This window comes from Lemur catta, chromosome 4 (assembly GCF_020740605.2).
Source record: "Lemur catta isolate mLemCat1 chromosome 4, mLemCat1.pri, whole genome shotgun sequence".
NCBI lineage: Eukaryota > Metazoa > Chordata > Mammalia > Primates > Lemuridae > Lemur > Lemur catta.
This window is the reverse complement of record NC_059131.1, coordinates 31,945,169-31,965,145: the sequence shown is the minus strand read 5'-3', so window position 1 is coordinate 31,965,145 and position 19,977 is coordinate 31,945,169. Positions and strand designations below refer to the sequence as shown.

Here is a 19,977-nt window from a genome sequence, read left to right as displayed (position 1 = left end):
CTACACCAGAATAAACTTCCCTAGAGAGTAGAATTTTTTTTTTTTTTTTAATTTTAGACATGGTCTCACTATGTTGCCCAAGTTGTTCTAGAAGTCCTGGCCTCAAAATGATCCTCCTGCCTCAGCCTCCCAGCATGCTGGGATTACAGGTATGAGCCACCTTACCTGGCTGAGAGTAGAATTTTTGTCTATTTTGTTCACTGCTGTATTTCCAGAACCTGGCACAAAATGGATGCTCAATAAAAATGACTGATGATCAACTGAATGAATAAATGGAGGAATCCATAAATCAAAGTAGTTAAACACAATAAAGAGTTTAGTGTTTTTAGAATCTACCTGGTGCAGGGGTGGGGATGAATCTGTTTGGATTTTGTGTTATTGTGAAATTGCCCTGAGGTTATGGCATATCCTTGTAAAGGCAGATTAAATCAGCTACCTTAGTCCCCACCTCTTCCCAGAGAAATTAATTCAACAAGGAACTGCTTGAGCACTTACTTAGACTGGGCACTGTGGCAGATCCTGGACTAACTCCATCTCTCCCTCGTCATTCCATCCTGTCTCATGAAGGATGGAGCAAAAGTTTTTCATCCATAGGGGCCCACACACCTAGTACAGGGCTGGCTCTGGGCAGTGCAGAGCAGGGGAAGACTGGTCAGTTGATCATTACAGCCAGGTGGGGAACCAGGGCCAGTGCAGAATGAATCAACCTGGAAGGGCTAGGGGAGGTGGCACCTTCCTGGGGCCTCTCTCTGGCAGTCTCTTCACCACTCTGAGCAGGCCAGGGAGCAGGGAAGGGACAGGAGAACCTCATCACCACCCTCTGGATGCTCCTGCTTCATTTTACCTCATTTAATCCTCACAACACTGTATGAGATCCTTTGCTACTTTCTCCATTTTTTAAATATATATATTTATTTTTTTTTAGAGATGGGGTCTTGCTGTGTTGCCCAGGCTGGTGTGCAGTGGCTATTCACAGGCACGCTATAGCCTCAAACTCCTGGCCTCAAGCAATCCTTCCACCTTAGCCTTCCAAGTAGCGGGCCCAAAGTCCCATGGAAGATAAGTGTCAGAGCCAGAGTTGCAGCTCAAGTTCCTGTGGTGACAAAGGCCATACACTTTCAGCACCTCTTCTAAGGCAGGAAATGAAGTCCAAACCTGGCCTTTAGTTTGGAACCTAGAAGTTAAGAGAAAGGGGTACATTGAAGGTCTTCTAAACTTACAATATTATGTTTGAAAGAAGACACTCGAGTCAATCCTGAGAAATGAGTTGTGGACCCAGAGCTGAGATAAACAGGGTTTGTCCTGAGGGAAGGGATGAAAGTTGTGGCAGGGAGGGCAGTTGCAGCAAGACATAGCAATGGTCCTGTATCACAGCTGCTGGCGTCCCTGTCCTTCAGTCCCTTCCTAGGGGAGGAAATCTCACTACTCGAGGGTGTCAGAGCCTCTGATTCACAGATGCGGAAACCAATGGCCAGGAAAGGCAAATGATTTCCGGAGTGTCATATAATTAGTAGAAAAGTGAGGTCTAAAACACAGACCCCTGAGACCAGGACAGCACTCCTCTGCCCCGCAAGCCTTGATTTACACAGAGGAAGTGACAGAAATGTAGGGATGCCTGCTGAGAATAATCCAGACTCTTAGGCTAGAGAGAACTTGGCAGGGGTGAGATATGGTGCTGTAGGGTGAGGGCAGAGAAGATGGAACACTGCCTTGCAAAGCAGGCTTGGAGGAACTCCAGCAACACAGGGGTGGGAAGAACAAAGTGTTCTATGAAACTAGGCATCTCCCAGCAATAAAACCACAGCCTGAGTCAGCCCTGAGACTTGACTGCCTTGGTCTCTCCTGGGCCTCTCTCCCGTGGCTGTCTGGGTGTTCCTCTGTATTGTCTGCAGTGTTCAGGGGAGGAAACACAGGAGGTTAGGAATTGCAATCCCGACTCCCAAGTGAAATGGTAAGGGGAAATGGTGGTTTCAGGAAGGGGGTTACGCAGAAACCAATTATCTACATTCTCATTTATTCCTTCAGAACAGAGGTGCTTGATCAAGGCAGGCCATCATCTCCACCTCCACCCCATTACTGCCAACTCCAGTGGGCCGTCGCAGTGGAGCTCTAGTTGCCATGTACCAAATTGCGTTTGTCATCAGTTGCTGTTCCCAGGGAGCCTGAGCCCCCTGACGTTCACCTGTGTCTCAGCGAGTGCGTCACTGGCAGCTAGTTCCCATGATGTGCAAAAGCAAATGCAAACTAATGCTCCTGTCTTAAATCTGCTAGCAGGTTGCGAGTGCCAGTGAGTACCCTGGCTGGGCCTGGTTGCTAGGGTGATGGGATTGTTTCCATGGCCTCCCAGTGACTAAGCCCCAGAGAGACAACAACAGGCTCCTTTCGAGGAAACGAGGGTCATTTTGGCATCATTTTGCCTCCACTGTTGCTGTTCCTGAAAGCCAAGCTCCCTGGGCCCAAGGTGACTGACCCCCATGGGTGACGATAAGCCCACAGTCTGGGGCTTAGCCATCTGGTGCTGACGCGGCTGGCAGGGTTTCATCTCTTCTATTAGTCAAGGCAAGCCCAGTGCCTGGTGATCTTCTCCAGCTTGTGGCCTCAACTCCCCTCTTCTGTGCTTTCCTTTCCCTCAGGAACCTTCACCCTGCTCAGCAAGGCCACACCAGGATGCAGGATTTCTCTTTTCACTGTGGCGAGCAGTCTCCCTTTTTGAACCTAAGCCAGTTTCAGGAGTTAGGGTGACTGCTCTGTCAGGGATGACTAGATGGGTGCCCCCATTCTCATTCACCGTGGCTTGGTTAGGGTGACCGAGGAGCCTGCCGACTGGCAGCACCACCCCCCAACCCCGGCCCCAGGTTCAGGCCCAACTCCTCAGGGAGCACCCTTCCTGAGAACTCCACTCGGCGCTGACACCTGCCCTTTCCCACCCGAGTTCATTTACCTGTGGACTTCCTCCCCCATCTCATCAACCAAATGATTGTCAGACCCAGACTGTCACAGCATTACTGCCCAAGAAGTTCTGCAAGGCAGGGTGGGGCCCGAAAAGGGCTCTGTACAGGGCACTGTGGTAGCCCTCATTCCTCACCATCCTGCTCTTATCCAAGCAGGTGTAAAGGATGGTGTCAGAGACTTGTAAAGCCCTCATGTTACCCACAGACTCCTCCAAATTCTGTTCTCAAATCTCTCAGAAGATCCTTTGCTGGATTGCAATAGCTTGGGCTTCCGTTGTTTTTGACTACAAGAATCCCCATGGCAGGAGCAGAATAGAAGGTGGCCCTGGCAGTGGCAGGGCATCACAGGGAGGGTTTGTATCTATGCACATGGGAGAGGGCGTGAACATTTAGAGTAAGTGGCGTGTTGTGAATCTGTATGCCTTCCAGTGTGTCTCTTTGTAAAGATGTGACACACTGGATGTGAATGGATATCTGAGCGTTACAAGAGGATGAGATTTTGGGAGATGTCCTCTGGCCAGTTCTCATGACCACACACCTCACCCAAAATGCAAAAACTTCATTAGGAAATAAGCCCACAAGCCTTGTAATTGTAGCTAGAATTTACTAGAAAGATGATTTTTTAAATGGGGGTGGGGGAGGGGAAACATAGTAGAGACCAAGAAATGGAGAAATGTAGGGATGGAGGGATCACACTTAGAAGGGACCCAAGAGTGGGGAAATGGAAGGGAGAGTCCAAGGTTCTGCTCTTTATATGATACCCTGCCTGTCCCCACCTCTGTGCCTTTGCACATGCTGTGTCCTCCCTGTGCCGGTCAAGCTATGTAAGTGTTAACAGTTCGACCAGGCCCAGCGCCGGGCCCTCCTTTTCCACAAAACCCTTCAGGCCTTTGTACTCTTTCCTTCTGTCAGCATTAAGGGCAGAGGCCGCCATCACAGCAAAGGGGGCATGGTGAATGCTACAGTAGCTCACGTCAGGCTGACGTATTGCTTCTGTAGCACGGCCCGGTTTGGGGGTTGATGTGGACATGGGGTTTCAGGTAGGTGGCTCTGCTTGGGTCAGTCCCCGGAACAGCCCCCCAGCAAGCCCAAGGGTGCCCAGTAATTCATCAATGAGCCCTTTAGGGTCATTAGATTAGGACAGGTTGGCAAGGACTCCCCAAGAAATCCAGTCCCATCATACTAGAAAATGAAATTCCCCTATACTTTTCAAAGCCAGTCATAGAACATAACGGTTCCGCTTCAGTCTCAAGTGTGTTGAGTCTTTTTCGAAAGTAAAATAAAAAAAAAATCAGATTCTTACCAGCCCCCCCCAACCCCCTTAATTTGTTCCAAATGAGAACATTTAGGAGGAAAACTTCCAAGAACCTACTCTGTTAAGAAAATTGGTTTCTGCTGTGGAGTGGGTCGGGGTGGGGAATGAAGTTAGGAAAATATGTGGAACCTGACATAAAAGATTCGGTTTGTGTTTGGAAAAGGATTCAGGTTGTTTTCAGGTTTTGAGTTACAGCTTAGGCGTGTTTGAAGAAGTAGAATTGAACAGCACCTCAACGCACAGCCTTTGTGAACTTCTCATTCAGCTCCTCCTGCCTGGGCCGGTCCCTGTTAAAGACGCCTTGCTTGGCAGGCCGGCTGGGAAACCTTCCTGCATAAATAACTCCTTGGGGGAGACAGGAGTGATAACAGACGTTTTAAGTGGGAGCCGAGCTGCCTTAAGCACTTAAAGCAAAGGCCCTGCATGAGTCTGGCCCTAGGATTCTCCTTGCCAAGGCAAGTTTTCACTCTTAAAGTTTTCAGTTTGGTTACTCTAATTTTATTATTTCTCTAACCAGCAGAGTGATTGAGGCTCTCTGATTGTGAGTCCTGTTTTTATTTTTCACACTCTATTTTTATACTTTGAAGCTGTGGTTATAAAACATACACTCAAAAATGTTGGCTCTGCACCCACAGGGCCCAGGAAGTTGTCCAGATGCACAGTGTCAGGGCCGCTCCAGCAGCCTTCCCCAGTGCCCCGCCCCTAGCCCGAGCCTTTTGGGCAGGGATGTGGAGGGACAGCAGTTGCTGTAAGAAAGAGACTGGTCCAACCATGAGCAAGTTTCTGGCCAATTATTTTAAATTTGACTCTGAGAAACTGGCAGGAATATTCTTCTGGTGGCTTCCCAAACACACAGTGAGGGGTCAGAACCTGTGGAAGCAGAATTCCCAGTTTCAGATAAAAGGTTCTTTCATCTCCATTGTACAGTTCTCCTGGCCCCATCTTCTCTTACATCCATGCAGAAGGTATATGAGCATGGCACTTGGAGAAAAACAGCTCAGCAAACCAGGCTCATCTGTTTCATTCACCCACCACTTGCTGGGAATGGTTGTCATGTTCACAGCACTGTGGAACTCATAGAAGGGCATAAGAAATCTTCCAAAGCACTGACCTTATGTTCTTCTCCAGCCAGTTGGAACCCTTCCCTCTATCCTCTTGCCTTCTCGTTTTCCACAGGCTCATCCCATCCCTTCCTTTCTCCCAGTCCAGAATAGATCTAGGAATCTCCTGACATTGTTTCCACCTTGGCTACAAGCAGTGCTGGGTCTTTTTGAATAGCCTTCTCCATAAATCTTAGGTTGTTTCTCATCTTTGAAAAAGCTGCTTCTATCAACAAGTCATTATTCACATTAAGGGGCAGGGAAAAGTTCACCACATTTCAGACTTCAGTATGTTTTCACTCTATTTCACAACATCCACTCCCCAGAAACCAAGAAATTAAAAAAAAAAAATCAATCCCCAGTAGGCAAGGTGCCCCATGACATAGCCAGCTAGAACCAGAGCCAGTCACCTGGGTGGGAGGGGAGGTGAGAGTGATGGTAGGTTTGTCTAGATTGGAGCTGGCTGGCTCAACTCATGGGGGAAAACAATTTCAGAGTCTCAGAGAACTAAAAATCTACTGTTCTTATTTTAGAGTGGTGGGTTTCGTGGGTGGGGAGATATAAAGAATACATTGTAGTGTAATATAACTAATGGGCTAGGACATATCACTTCCATATTAAATCCCCTAAAGGGAAGATGAGGTTCGAGGGTGAATTGGAGTGGAGGGAAGAGAAAGGAGGAATGGTGGGGGAGAGAAACAGACTCTGTCAGGGACCTGGCTCTTTCCATCCCTCTGCTTCTTATCCTGAGCATGTTGGCTTTTTGACCTCATGTTTGTCCTCATGGTTACAAGATAGCTGTGGCACCTCAGATATCACCCCAACATTCTAGGTAGGAGGTTCTTGCCTCCTCAGGCAAGAACATACATTTTTCTTATCACAAGGTTCTTTTCATCCAGGAAGGAAAAAATGTTCCCCCAAGTCCCCAGCATGCATCTCTGTACGCATCCTTGGCCAGGTCAGTTACGTGGCCGTCTTAGCTACAAAGGTGGACTGAGGGAGAAAGTACCATGAGACAGAAAATGAGACAGGGCTAGACACATCACCTGGAGCGGGAACCACCACCTCCTAGAACACAATTGGACTTCTGTTAGCAAGGAAGAAGGGGGTGGCTGCAGGGCAGGGTGCTAGAGGAGGGCATAGTACCTGCCAGGAAGTGCCAGCACACATTTAGTCTGGCATGACGAGTGGAGAGTGGGGCTGGGGTAGGGGAAGACAAAAACTAAAACTAGAGATAGGTGAGGACCAGATTTGCAGAGGCCAAGGGTGCCCTGCTGATGACTTGGCTCTCTGTGGAAGCCTTCACAGGTTCTAAGCAGGAACGTGAGGAGACAATTGCATATTACACAGAAGCAGGGAGGGGACGCTGGTGCCCTCAGAAGCAGTGGTTTTCATACTTTGTGTGTACACAGATCACCCGAGGATCTTGTCAAACTGAGATTCTACTTCCATAGGTCTAGGTAGGGCACCGGCTTCTGCATTTCTTACCTCCCAGGTGATGCTAATGCAGCTGGTCAAGGGATCACGCTTGGAGTAGCAGGACCCTCAAGGATGCTCTTGGGAAAGAAATGTTCGAATATTTTTTAAGTAACTACTAATATAACTGAAATAGCAATTAAGACTTTCAAATCATTAAGGGGAAAAAAAATGACTCTTAGGTTGAGCTTGTTTTAAAGAAAGGCAAAATCTGATGTATCTTTTGGGACTCCTGATGTCTACATGTAACAAAAAAGCCAAGCAGTGGTTTAAACCCAAAGGAAGTGTATCTCTCAAGTAAAAGTCCACATGGGGGAGTCAGGCTGATTGGCAGTTCTCAGTCATGAGGGCCCCAGGCTTGCTCTGACTTTCTGCCCAGTGAATGATCCTGGCATGTGGCTTCCATCCTCCTTCCATCTCCCATCCTCATCCTTAGACCTCTTGGTCTAAGGTGGCTACTAGAAGCATTAGGCATCCCATCCTCAGTGTAGATGAAAAGAAAAGGAAGAAAAGAGAACTATAAAGAGCTTGCACCTTTCCCCTTTTAAGGAGCCCTCCCAAAGTTCATTAAAACACTTCTGTTTAACTCTCACTGGCTATAATTTAAACATGGCCATATTTAGCTGCAAGAGTTGTAAAGAAACATGGTCTTTTGGGCTGGGTGCATTACCTAGAGTTCTCTTACTAAGGGAGAATGAAACACATCCAACTATATATCACTTTGGGTTTTGTTTTGGGTTTGTTTTGTTTTTTGTTTTTTATTTTTTTGAGACAGGGTCTCTCTCTTTTGCCCAGGCTGGAGTACAGTGGTGCAAAGATAGCTCACTGCAACCTCAATCTCCTGGCCTCAAGCAATCTTCCCACTTCAGCCTCCCTCAGCCCCCAGAGTCACTGGGATTACAGGCATGAGCCACTGCGCCTGGCTATATTTCACTTTGATACAAGAGATACACCTAAAATAACATGGAATGGTTAGAAATAAAGAAATGCACAAACCTATTTCAGGCAAATGGCAACAAAAAGAAAGCAGGAGTGACAACAGTAATGTTAGGCAAACTAAAATTTAAGACAAAAAGTATAAAGATGGACAGGAAAGAAAGCATTGAATAATGACAGAAAGTATGATCCACAAAGAAGATGTAACAGGCATAAACCTATACACAGCAAATAGCATCAAAGTTTACCAAAAAATACTCTGAGAAATATGAGAAAAAATTATTAAAATTACAGTCATATTAGAATACTTTAATCTACCTTTCTCAGAATTTAAAAGGTCAAGCAGGCTGGGTGTTGTTGCTTATACCTGTAATCCCAGCATTTTGGGAGGCTGAGGCAGGAGGTTCGCTTGAGGTCAGGAGTTTGAGACCAGCCAGGGCAACATAAAAACCTCATATCTACAAAAAATAAAAAATTAAAAATTAAAAAGCCTGAACAAGAACAAGATCCCATCTCTACAAAAAAAAAAAAAAAAAATAGAAAAATTAGCCAGGCATGGTGGCACACACTTGTAGTCCTAGCTACTCAGAAGGCTGAGGCAGGGGGATTGCTTGAGCCCAGGAGTTTGAGGTTGCAGTGAGCTATGATGACACCACTGCACTCTAGCCTGGGTGACAAAGCGAGACTGTCACAAAAAAAAAGATCAAGTGGACCAAATGTAAATAATGTTATAAAGGATTTGAATACCATATTTAAAAGGTTGGACATGTATAAACCTTATACTCTACAGACAGAAAATAAACATCCATTTCAAATAGCTACATAAAATTTACAAAAATTGATTATATTGTAGGTCACCAAGAAAATTTCAATTCCATAAAATAGGAATCTTTCCAAGCTACATTCTAACCAAATTGCAAGCACACTAGAAATTTAAAACAAAAATAAAACAACAAAATACCACTTAGATATTTAAGCACAATTGTCTAAAGTTATGCCAATGACAAAACAAAAATTAAAGATTCCTTTGAGGCCCATGGAGATGAAAAACCAATCAATATTTAAGGAGGTGAAGTTCTCCTCAGAGGAAATACTTGCAATATATTAGGCAATTATTAATAAATTATTATCCATAATATAGGAAGAAGTCTTTAAAAATCAATAAATGAAGATAATATAAAAAGAGACAAAAGATAAAAATCAGACACTGTAGAACAAGAAAGGCGTGAACGATACACACGTGAAGAAAATGCCCATCCTCACTACTAATACCTGTCATCTCCCCTTATCTCACTGGCACAGAATAAAGATTGCTCTCACCTGGGGCTGCTATCTCTGTGAAGGAACAGTTAGGATCATACCTGCTGGAATGATAAATTGGTACATTTTTAGAGGGAGTTTAATGGCATCTATAGAAGTTTTAAATGTGTATGCCAGTTGAGCCAGTAATTCCACTTCTAGGAATCTATCCTAGAGAGACATTTGCACAAGTATGTAAAGATACATATGTAAGGTTTTTTTCTTTCAACTTTTTTTAAATTGGCCATCCTTCAGAGAACAATCAACGTTGTTTATAACAGGAAAGAAAGGAGCAACCTAAATGTCCCTCAAAGGACTGGTAAGTTTTGATACCTCCGCATACTATGCAGCAGTTAAAAATAAAGGAGTAAATCCATATGAACTGACATGCAGAGGCGTCTGTGATGCATTATTATCTGAAGAAAGCAAGCAGCAGAACAGGATATTTGGAATGGTTCCACTTTAAGCTATAATGAGAGTTATTATTATATATAAATATGTCATTTTTTTAAGTCTAGAAAGCTCTATATTATGAATTACAGTCTCTGCTACCTGTAGTGGCCTGGCAAGGAGCATAAATCCGTGAACTGGCTGGGTGTGCAGTCAGGGTCAGTAGGAAGGAATTCGGGGAACAAAAAGTCATGTGCTGTCTCAGTTGTAGCCAGTGGGTGTGATTTGTAACCTTCCTAGGTTTCCCCAGCCAGTGTCCACGGATCAGAATTCAGGTGCTTTTATTTCAGCCCCAAGATAACCATTTTTGGCCTCCTAGCAAGGGCAGTAGCAGTGACCTCTACTGACATCACTTTAGGTCCTCTTTAGTGCTGGGTGAACCTAGAGCTTTTAGTTGAGGGGCAGCATCATTGCCCCTGTCCTCTTGGCATGGTGCAACAGGCTCAGTCATGTCACTCTCGAAGTTAGAGCCATTAACATCAAGTTTATGATTTTCTTTAACATCCTAGAATTTATGGACTGTGTTTTGTTTTAGTTTGCTGGTCCCTTAGTGCTCTTGCAAGCTCACTCTCCATCATGGAACCTCCAGAAAATTTGCAGGCCCCAGCACGCAGTCCTAGTTACCCACAGTCTCAACGTGAGCCCTGTGTAGAGTTACTCTCTTTAGTATCTATGACCCTAGGAGGGAGAGGGGGCCAAAACAGTCTCAGCTGTACTGGACGAGAGTAGCCGGAAATAAACAGGTAATGGAGGAGCAAACTTGAGGGTTGATATCCCCCAGTTGCTAATTTCTGTCCTGCTTAGCAAAATCTCTGTGCTGCTTCACTCCTCATTTCTAAAAGTGATTTCAACTTCATTTTCTCCTTTGCCCTCAGTGTAAATATTAGCCTGGTCATTGAGGCTGCCATCCAAAGAATGATTTGGTCTCCAGTACTGTAGGGTTGTTTAGCAAATAAAAATATAGAACACCCAGTTAAATTTGAGTTTCAGATAAACAATGAATAATTTTTTAGTATAAGTATGCCCCATGTAATATTTAGGAATACTTATACTAAAAAGTTATTTGTGGTTTACCTAAAATTCAGACTTGGTGTCCTATATTTGTATTCTTTTATTTTTTACTTTTTTAGAGACTGGGTCTTGCTCTGTCACCCAAGCTAGAATCCAATGGCACAGTCATAGCTAACTGCAGCCTCGAACAACTGGGCTCAAGCGATCCTCCCTCCCAGCCTCCTGAGTAGCTGGGACTACAGGCACACTCCACCATGCCCGGATAATTTTTATATTTTTTGTAGAGACAGGGTCTTGCTGTGTTGCTCAGGTTGGTCTCAAACTCCTGGCCTCAAGTGATCCTCCCACCTCGGCCTCCCAAAGTGTTGGAATTACAGGCATGAGCCACCACACCCGGCCAATGTCTTATCTTTAATCCAGCAGCCTTTCTCCAGTGAGCTGTTGGTGGCTCTCCCATTCCAAGGGAGACATTTGAAAGTTTAAGGATCAAGATCAGTAGGAGTTGTGAATAACAGCCCACTACTAAGTATTGTCCAGGGCACGACAAGTCACCTCCCTTCATATCCTACTGAACCCCTTCTCCTGCCTTCTGTGCCTTCTCCCCTCCTCCCACTGGCTCCCCTGCTTCTGAGCTGGAGCCTCGCTTCCTGCCTCCCAACTCTCTCTCTGAGTCTGTGGCTTTCCCCCATCCTCACCTCTCCTACTTTTTCCTCGTTTTGCTCTCACTGGTCCATAACATGTAATTAAAGTTTACACATTTGAGTGTTGGTTATAATTACTAAATAAGGTTTTGTGTTCCTTGCTGTAATTTAAATAGCAGGGGAATTTAACTTTTTGTGTGTGTTTCATTTCAAGCTTTTATTGATAGATGGCCTTAAGTTCATTTTTAGCCATGTGAATCATTGGCCTTCACCTTGAGTAGAAAGAAAGGTCTCCCATATCCAGAATGAACTCATGCACATCTTCCTAGAACAGACACCAACAGGGAAGGTGGGGGGTGAGCTAGATTGCTGTGGATTGCAAAGGGGGGGGTTCCACTACCTTGACCAATTCAGGGGAGAAGGGGGCTCAGAAGCCTCCTGTACTGCCCCAGAGCCTTTCAGAATTGGGCGCAGCTGACCAGGGCGAAGGCCACCTCTCTCTTCTTTGTCATTGATCACCTGACTCCTTATCAGTGAGGAGCAGCCTCTCCTAGGGAGGAGAATGATGTGGAGCTAATGACTGGCGCCCCAGTCGCCTCTGCTTTCATTCTCTGCCTCTCCCAATGGGAGCTGACACTTGAAGGAAACTCCACTCTGGCTCCCTCCCCAAAACTGGTAGGGTCTGGACAATTCTCTGACCTGCCCCGGCATTAGACCTTCTGGTTTCTAGTTGCTGCTTTGAGGGCCTCTGATAACTGTCTTCTCTCCGTTCTCTGCCTTTGCTTCTCCATCCCACTCTTCACCCACCAACAGCGGCACCTCTACCCAGGGGGGTGTTTCCCTATTTGGGAAAGGAGATCTTTGAAGGGCACTGCCCTCTCAGAGAGAGAACACTGATCTGGGAATCAGGAGTCACCTCTATCCTGCACTAGTTGGTTCTACTTTCTTGGACTCAGTTTCATCCTCTGTAAAATGGGGGTGATCACATTTCTCACAGAATATCTGTATTAAAATATAAACAAAAGCAAATGTCAAAAAGTAAAGCAAGGTTCCATCTCCAATCCAAATGCTAAATGGCATTTCTTTAATGCTGGAAAACCAGAAACTTGCTATTTGTCATAGAATCCTTCCATTTACCAGATTGGAGAACCTTACCACTCTATTTTTGCAGCAATCTTTTTACGCCTTCTCTCATGGATTCCTGAACATCTAGATGTTCCTTCCTATCTATTCTTTCAGGCAGGGTAGAATTCAAGAGACTGAAGGAATAGGTGTGTCCCCCTTGCCATTTCATCACACCTTTCGGTAGACAGGAGTTGGCTCTTTCAAAGGCTTGACCTAGTGGTTTGTGACTTGAGTTGGGGTGTCTTCTGGACCCTGTAAAGGAGGCAGCTGCATGAGTGGGAGGGCTGCACTTGCCAAATGGCTCTAGGTGCCCAAAGAATTCTGGATCAGATCTCTCACCTTTAATGGGAATGAAATAACCAAGCTTCACCCAGCCGGAGCCTGTTGCCTTTTGCTGAGCAAAGTTCTGTCAGCCATTTATAATGGCACAGAGGCTTTACCCCAGCTGGAAACCTGCTAATGAGTGGGGCCTAAGAATCTGAGCTTCCCAGAGTGTGAGGGAAACCGAATATTAGAGGCTGCAGCATTCCGACTCCGATACTTGGTTGGAGCTTGTGCATTCCCTTGGTTACAGCCATTTGGGGCTCCAAAAGGCAGAGAGATTTAGCCAGATCCTTCTCTCGGCACTTGCTGGGGGACCCAAGCCCCTTGTCACCTTGAAGCTCTGTTTAATCCTTCACCTTCATAGCGGTACCACAGCAGTGAAAAACAATGAAAATCAGCCACACCCGTGGAAATTCATGTCAGGGAAAGAAGGCAGGGGCAGGATCAAAGCCGCTTGTAACCCAAGAATTCCTCAGCAGCTCTAGTCCCTTAATAATTATGGTTTGGAGATTTGCCAGAAAGCAAAACCACTTAACATGCCATATTTAACAATGAACAGTTTTCTGTGTTCATAATAGTCACTGTGCAGAGCAAATAGGCACCTTGAACAAAGGGTGGGATATTTATATGTGTATATAAAATAACCCACACCTACCTTAAACCTGAGATGTTTTCAGGGAAGAATGTGGCACTTCCCTCTGCACTAGTACCTGTTTTAGCAGTAAGTTGGAGGAAAATCTCATACTCTGTCATCCTATCCTCACCTCCCTGGGTTTTTAAAAAGAAAGATCTGTGTTTAACCCAGAATTTCCCAAACTTATTTAACAGCCAAATCTCCCCCCGCCCCTTTTTGTTGGTTTTGAAGTTTGGAGTGTTTTGTTTTGTTTTAAGTATCTACTAACATTCTAAAAAGCCACTGTCCCTAGTCAAATTTCTTGGGAAATGAGGGCCAGTGGGGATAGGGAGCAGGATTTGGACAGTGGAAGGATGGGGAAAACTCGTCCCAAACCCTGAAGGGTGACGAACGCATTTGCTGGAGGCCAGGTCTCTGCATCAGGTTTGAGGAACCTTGGATCCAAGTTCTCCGCATCAGCGTTTGTTCAGTTAGTTTATCAAACATTTTCATTGGGGGGGGATTAGAGAAGAAAGGCTGCTCGTAGGGAAAGTTTACTAGAGCCTATCCTTAAAAGGATGGACATAATTTCAGGAGGCAAAGATGGGAAAGATGCAGAGCATTCCAGAAAGACAGGTGGTTAAGTGTGAGGCCTGTTCAGGAAAGGGATAAGTTAGTATGGTCCAAACCTCAAGTGTGCATGAGTAGGATGGGTGAGATGAAGGTGGGACGAAGTGGAGGACCTTCGGATCCAACAGGATTCTTTCAGATGCAAATGACAGAATGTACAACCCAACCTGCTTCGCACTGAGGGGCATATGGGGTCATGTCACTGAGAATTCCAAGGCTAGGACAGGCATAATTCAAGGGCTCAAACAGTGTTTTAAGGACCAGGTTTCTTACCATTTCTCCCATCTGTGCCTGACTTGGTTCTGTTTTCAGACAAGCTCACACTTTTCTTGGAGTTTAAGGTGTCTACAGTAGCCCTAGCTTTTACATCTTCATTTATTTAAGTCCTGTGTCAGTGAAGTTCCATTTTATTTTATTGGCTCTAGTTGGGCTCCAGGCCCATCCCTGAACAAATCTCAGAGGCACAGAATATGGCTTAGACCTGGGGAGGTACCCATGCCTGGAGTAGGGGGTGAGGTTAGCCCCACCCAAACCACCTGGTAGGGAGGGGCTGCTTCTCCAGGGGGAGATTGGGGTACAGCTATCCAAAGGAGGGTGCATGCTGCTGTTGGGCAGCAAAAACAACAGATGTCTGCTAAATCTGGAATGCCAGGCCAGAGAATCTGGATATCATTTACATCAGAGAACCAGTAAAGATTTTGAACAAATAAGTAACGTGATCAGAGCTGTGCATTAACATTAATTCAGCTATAGTTTAATAGCTGCCATGTGCTCGGCACATGGTAGGGGCTTAATAAATATATTAATATATTGAATGAGTGAATGAAAAAAGAGAGAGATGGATAGATTGAGGGTGGGGAGCATTCTTAGGAGGCCATTATAATAGTTTGGAAAGGGAACTAGCAAAGGGAGTAACAAGACCCATCAAGAAAACCAGGAGTTGCCACTGTCATGCAACCCACGTAAGGAAAATCTATCAGGAGGGCAGGGTTGGTCAGCCAGGCCAAACACTGCTGAAAGGTCAGGTTTTAAGGAGGATGAGGATTGAGAAAATGTCATGAGTGAGAGTTGAGAGAGGTTAGTAATGGGAGGTTAGAGCCAACTTCAAAGAGTTTGGAAGTAAGTAGGAGGTGGGCAAATAAAGGGGCCAGATGTGGACCACTCGGTTACATCATCTGCCTTCTCATCCTCCTCCCTTCAACACATCAGAAAGGTGCTCCATCCCCTCCACACACTTTACGTGCAGCACTTGATGCCTCCTCCATGAGCTTCAGCCCACCATGTTCCCTTGTCTTCTGTGTGTCCTCAGGCTCCTCTCCCGCTCCAGTGGCTCCCTCTCATACAAATATTTACATTACTCCCCTGCCCTAAAACCACATTTCCCAGACCCTGCTCTGCCTCCAAGCTAATGTTTCAAAAGAATCATTAGAGAAATTTTGAAGTTGAAGAGGACAAAAGTTTGAGGTTATGCTGGATGTCATTTGTAGAACACACGATTATCCATACGAATGAATGGTGAGGCCCGGTGCAGTGGCTCACGCCTGTAATCCCAGCACTTTGGGAGGCCGAGGTGGGAGAATCTCTTGAGTCCAGGAGTTCAAGGCTACATTGAGCTATGATCACACCTATGCACTTTAGCCTGGGTGACAAAGCAAGACTTGGTGTCTTTAAAAAAAAAAAGAAAAAGAATGAATGGTTAGGGAGTAGAATATAAGGACAGGAAAAAATTGGAACAGTTTATATAGAGATTCAACTGGAAGTCACTAGAAAATGAATGAAAGAATTACCAGGAGGCAATGAGAGTCCAACCAAGATTAAATAGCATGAATTTAGAGAGAGCCTAATCAGCATACAGCCTCTGTTCGACTGAAATTGGTGGCTCAAAGTAAGACAGTAGATCAGGTTTGGGGAGAGGTGGCTATGGAGCACTGTTAAGCCTGGTAGCAGGTCAGGTTGACCAGGGGCTTTGGGGACTAGGAAGAGCATCACAGGCCCTGGCAGTCCTAGGTATGTACAGAGAGGCAAGCAGTGGCCTGGAAGAAGGGCAGGGTCAAGGGTGTGGTCAGGATTTGAGGAGGGTAGTTTCAGTGAAAGAGGTAAAAGGTTAAACAGTTGTGTTAGGAATATTAGAGAGGCTATATGGTATGGGAGCCATAGCATATAGATTATGTGCCTTAAATCCCAAATCCTAACTTGTCTCTCTGTTGTACCTCATTTATAAAATGGGGCTCATAAAACCTACTTTAAAAGGTCATTATAATTAATACACATAATGAATATACATGAAGCACTTATGATAGTGCCTTGCACATAAGTGCTCATTAAACATTAGCAATGATACTATGATGATGTCTATTTCAAAGTGATGATAAAACTTCAAGTTTGAGATTTCAAGTTGAAATGGTTCTAAATAATGACAAGTTCTCAGATGTCATCATGGTTATTGGGAGTAGAGTGAAATTGGAGATGGAGAGTATTAGGGTTGAAGAGGTGGAAGAATGGTGAAACCAAATATTGGGAGGGACATCTTTATGGATATTGAAGTCACAGCTGGTGGTGATGACTATGACTCATTGAAGAAGGCCAGGTCTCTAGCTGAGGAATGGGGAGGTGGCTAGTATGGACTTCAGAATGAGCGAGATTGTTGAGTGAGGGGTGGGGTTGTCTAGGAGTGGCAGAGGAGTGTGCTGTTCCATCCAAGTTAGCAACTGAGGGAAAAAGAAACAGCCTTGACAGGAAATTTAGGAGTATGGCAACTTTTGCCAGCAGGAGGAAGAAACATGGAAAGGATGAAAAATATGGAGAATTTTTTCACAATAGAATAGATTTTAATGAGAAGAACTATTTTTTTCGTAACAGCTTTTAAGAAAACCATTCCCTGAGCGTGGGGACAAGTCTGAGGAAGGCATGAGGATAGGGGAAGAAGTGTTAATAGAAAGGAGGTTTCAAAGCAGATCCCTAAGAAAGCCAACAGAGGGAGGCTCTGTTCCCTCACCTTGATTGTGAGATGTGTGACACGAGACAAGCTGGCTCAGGACTGTGGGCTGGACGCAACTCCCTGAGGCCCAAGCACACCTCCCCTTCTGGGGAGTGCACAGTTCTGCGGTACCATGGGCTGCTGTATTTCCCAGGTCAGTGCCGCTCAGCACACTGACAGATGGAGGGACCAGACCAGGAGAGCTGGGATTGGGGGCTTCTCCTTTTAGAGAGCAGAGAGCTACAAATGGCCTTAAAGGAGAGGAAACAGGACACCAGCAAGCTTCGTGGCTGCCTTCTCTTCCAAGAGTGCTGCTCTGTAATGTAATTGTATTTGGACATTTTTTTCGCATGATGTCAGGGAATAGCCTCCCTTAAAAGCTTTCATGAAAAAACACAACTATAAAACAGACTCAGGCAATGAAATGGAAACCAGACGAGTGGGTCTGTGTAATTCGGGTAAAGAGATTTCTCTTTGCAGCTTTGTGATGTGATCTCCGCTCTCTGCATAAAACTCTGTTTCACAGGGTCCACTTACATATGTCTTACCATGCAGGTGATTTCAGATGCGAAATGTCTTGCTCTATTACCGGAAAGCAAGGGTCCCCTCCTCAATGATTGTGCAAACCACCCTCCTAGGCTTGCAGTCTTTCTAGTCCTCCATGTCCTAAGCCTCTTGTCCTTGTGTGAGCCTAAGCCCCAGCAAACAGGGAGGAGGGCTAGCCCCTCTTCACTCTTTCTTTAACTGTATACCTTCATCTGTCCACCCCTCACCCCTTTGTTAGGGTTAGTCTTCGGAGAATGTGTCCTGGGAGAAATATTCATTGAAGAGGCACGTTCTTACCCATCCAGGGCACAGGATTGAATTACCCATTGTCCTCCGTTCTTGGCACACTTTCCCGCTCCATCCCCATAGGGGTCCTTTCCTGTATTTTTATTTTTTATTGAGGTAAAATTCAAATAACATAAAATTAACCATTTTAAAGTATACAGTTCAGTGGTATTTAGTACATTTACAATATTGTGCAATTATCACCACTGTCTAGTTCCAGAACATTTTCATCACCACTCCCCCAAAAAAAACCCTGTAGCTGTTAAGTAGTCACTCCTTAAGTAGTCACCCCTAGCCCCTGGCAACTACCATTCTGCTTTCCATCTCCATGAATTTTCCTATTCTAGTTATTTCATATAAACAGAATCATAATATATGACCTTTTGTGCTTGGCTTTTTAAATTAGGCACAAGGTTCTTCCATGTTGTAGCATGAATCAGCACTTTATTTCCTTTTTATGGCTGAGTAACATTCCATTGTGTGGATATACCATAGTTTATTTATCCATTCATCTATTGATGGATGGACATTTAGGTTGTTTCTACCTTTTGGCTACTGTGAATAGTGCTGTTATGAAAATTCATGTACAGGTTTTGTTTGGGTGCCTGTTTTCTTTTTGGGGGTGTATGTATGTAGGAGTGGAATTGTGGGTCATATGGTAATGCTTTATTTAACTTTTTGAGGAACTGGAGGTCCCTTCTTGATGGACATTCTTCCTAGGTTTGCTCTGACAAGGAACAGCAGGCATGTACCACCCCCTGAGATGCCAAGAACTGGCACATTGTCCTCATTCTGTTAGAGCTGGGAAGAAAGTGAAGGAAAAAGGCTGAGGTTCTGGGAGTCTCTCTGGAAATGAGTAAGGTTACCAAAGAATGCTGGTAATCAGAAGAAAGATAGTCTGGATGGGAGTGGGGGCCACATGGGGTACTGAGAATATTTGGGCCACTAGAAAAGATTTGACTGAGGCAGGGGAAGAACTTAGGAAAAAAAGGGTCTCAACAGCCCAGAAGGAAGGGAAATGTGAGCCAGAAACACCCCTGGCTGGTACAACCAATCCACTGGTGATGGGGAGTGAGGCAAGAGAGCTGTGAACTTATTTATTCTCGTAACAGTGGGGGCAGGGGAGCAGGCAGAGTCTTTCATGCTAAGGAGGTAGGACATTTGGGCTTTGTGGAGCCACTGAAGGCTTTTAAACCAAGGCATAATCAGGTTAGAGTTGCTTTAGACAGGTCACCTTGACCACATGCGAGGGGCTAGCTTGAAGTCAAGGAAGGCGAGATCAGAAGGAAGGAGGCAGGCTAGAAGGCCACCGTCGTTCTTAGGGGAAGAATGGTGAGGGGAACAAGGAAGTAGCAGTGGGGGTGGAGAGGAGGCAAGTTTGAGAGGTATTTAATTATCAGGACTGGGAGTTGTGGATGCAGAGGTGACGGCAGAGCATGACATGCCGCCGAGAGGAAAGTGCAAACCAGGAAGCAGCAGAGAAGAGAGCTTCAGAGAGCTTCAGAGAGCTCCAAAGCACCCTGCTAAGGAATCCAGTCAGACAAGAGGTGAGTGGTGGGTGTGGGGACAGGAAGGTGTGGAGGTGGCTAGGCTACTCCTTCTTGAGTGAGGGCTAGGAGACTGGCCTCCTTTTTCTTCCTTCAGGCTGACAGAAATTTCAAAATAAATTCAGCATGTTTTGCCCTCACTCTTTTGACCTGGAGGACATTGTGATTCTATGTGAATACAAATTTTTCTTTTCTTTTCTTTTTCTTTTTTTTTTGGGGGGGGGGGAGACAAAGTTTCACTCTGTCACCTGGGCTAGAGTACAGTGGTGTCATCATAGCTCACTGCAACCTCAAACTCCTGTGCTCGAACCATCCTCCTTGCCTGAGCCTCCCGAGTAGCTGGGACTATAGGCGTGTGCCACCATGCCCAGCTAATCTTTCTATTTTTAGTATAGATGGAGTTTCATTCTTGCTCAGGCTGGTCTCAAACTCCTGGCCCCAAGTGATCCTCCAGCCTTGGCCTCCCAAAGTGCTAGGGATATTTTCTCAAGTATCAACTTCTATGTATAAATTTAATAGTGAAGATTTTATTTTTGGTCAAAAATTTTAGTCAATAACAGTTTTACCATACCCAGTTTTAGACTTTGTCAGTTTTACTTTTTGGGTTTATTTCTACCAAGTCACAATTACCCCTAGTTCCTGTTGCTGTTGTTACTATTTGCAGTTTTCAGTGTTACTAACAAATTGACTTCTTTGGTCAGTTATTGTGAATTTTATCATATGTTATTGCCATTGTCACTTTAGTTTTGTG

At 45.1% G+C, this 19,977-nt stretch overlaps 1 protein-coding gene across 1 annotated transcript in view; it reads left to right on the top strand.

The window, feature by feature from the left end:
* The window catches only part of THADA (THADA armadillo repeat containing), a 298,298-nt gene that overhangs the window by 266,609 nt on the left and 11,712 nt on the right, over positions 1-19,977 (top strand). The window contains exon 38 of the mRNA XM_045549490.1: positions 19,080-19,226. Within this exon, the coding sequence (XP_045405446.1) occupies positions 19,080-19,226 (147 nt within the window). The remainder of the gene's footprint in view (positions 1-19,079; positions 19,227-19,977) is intronic.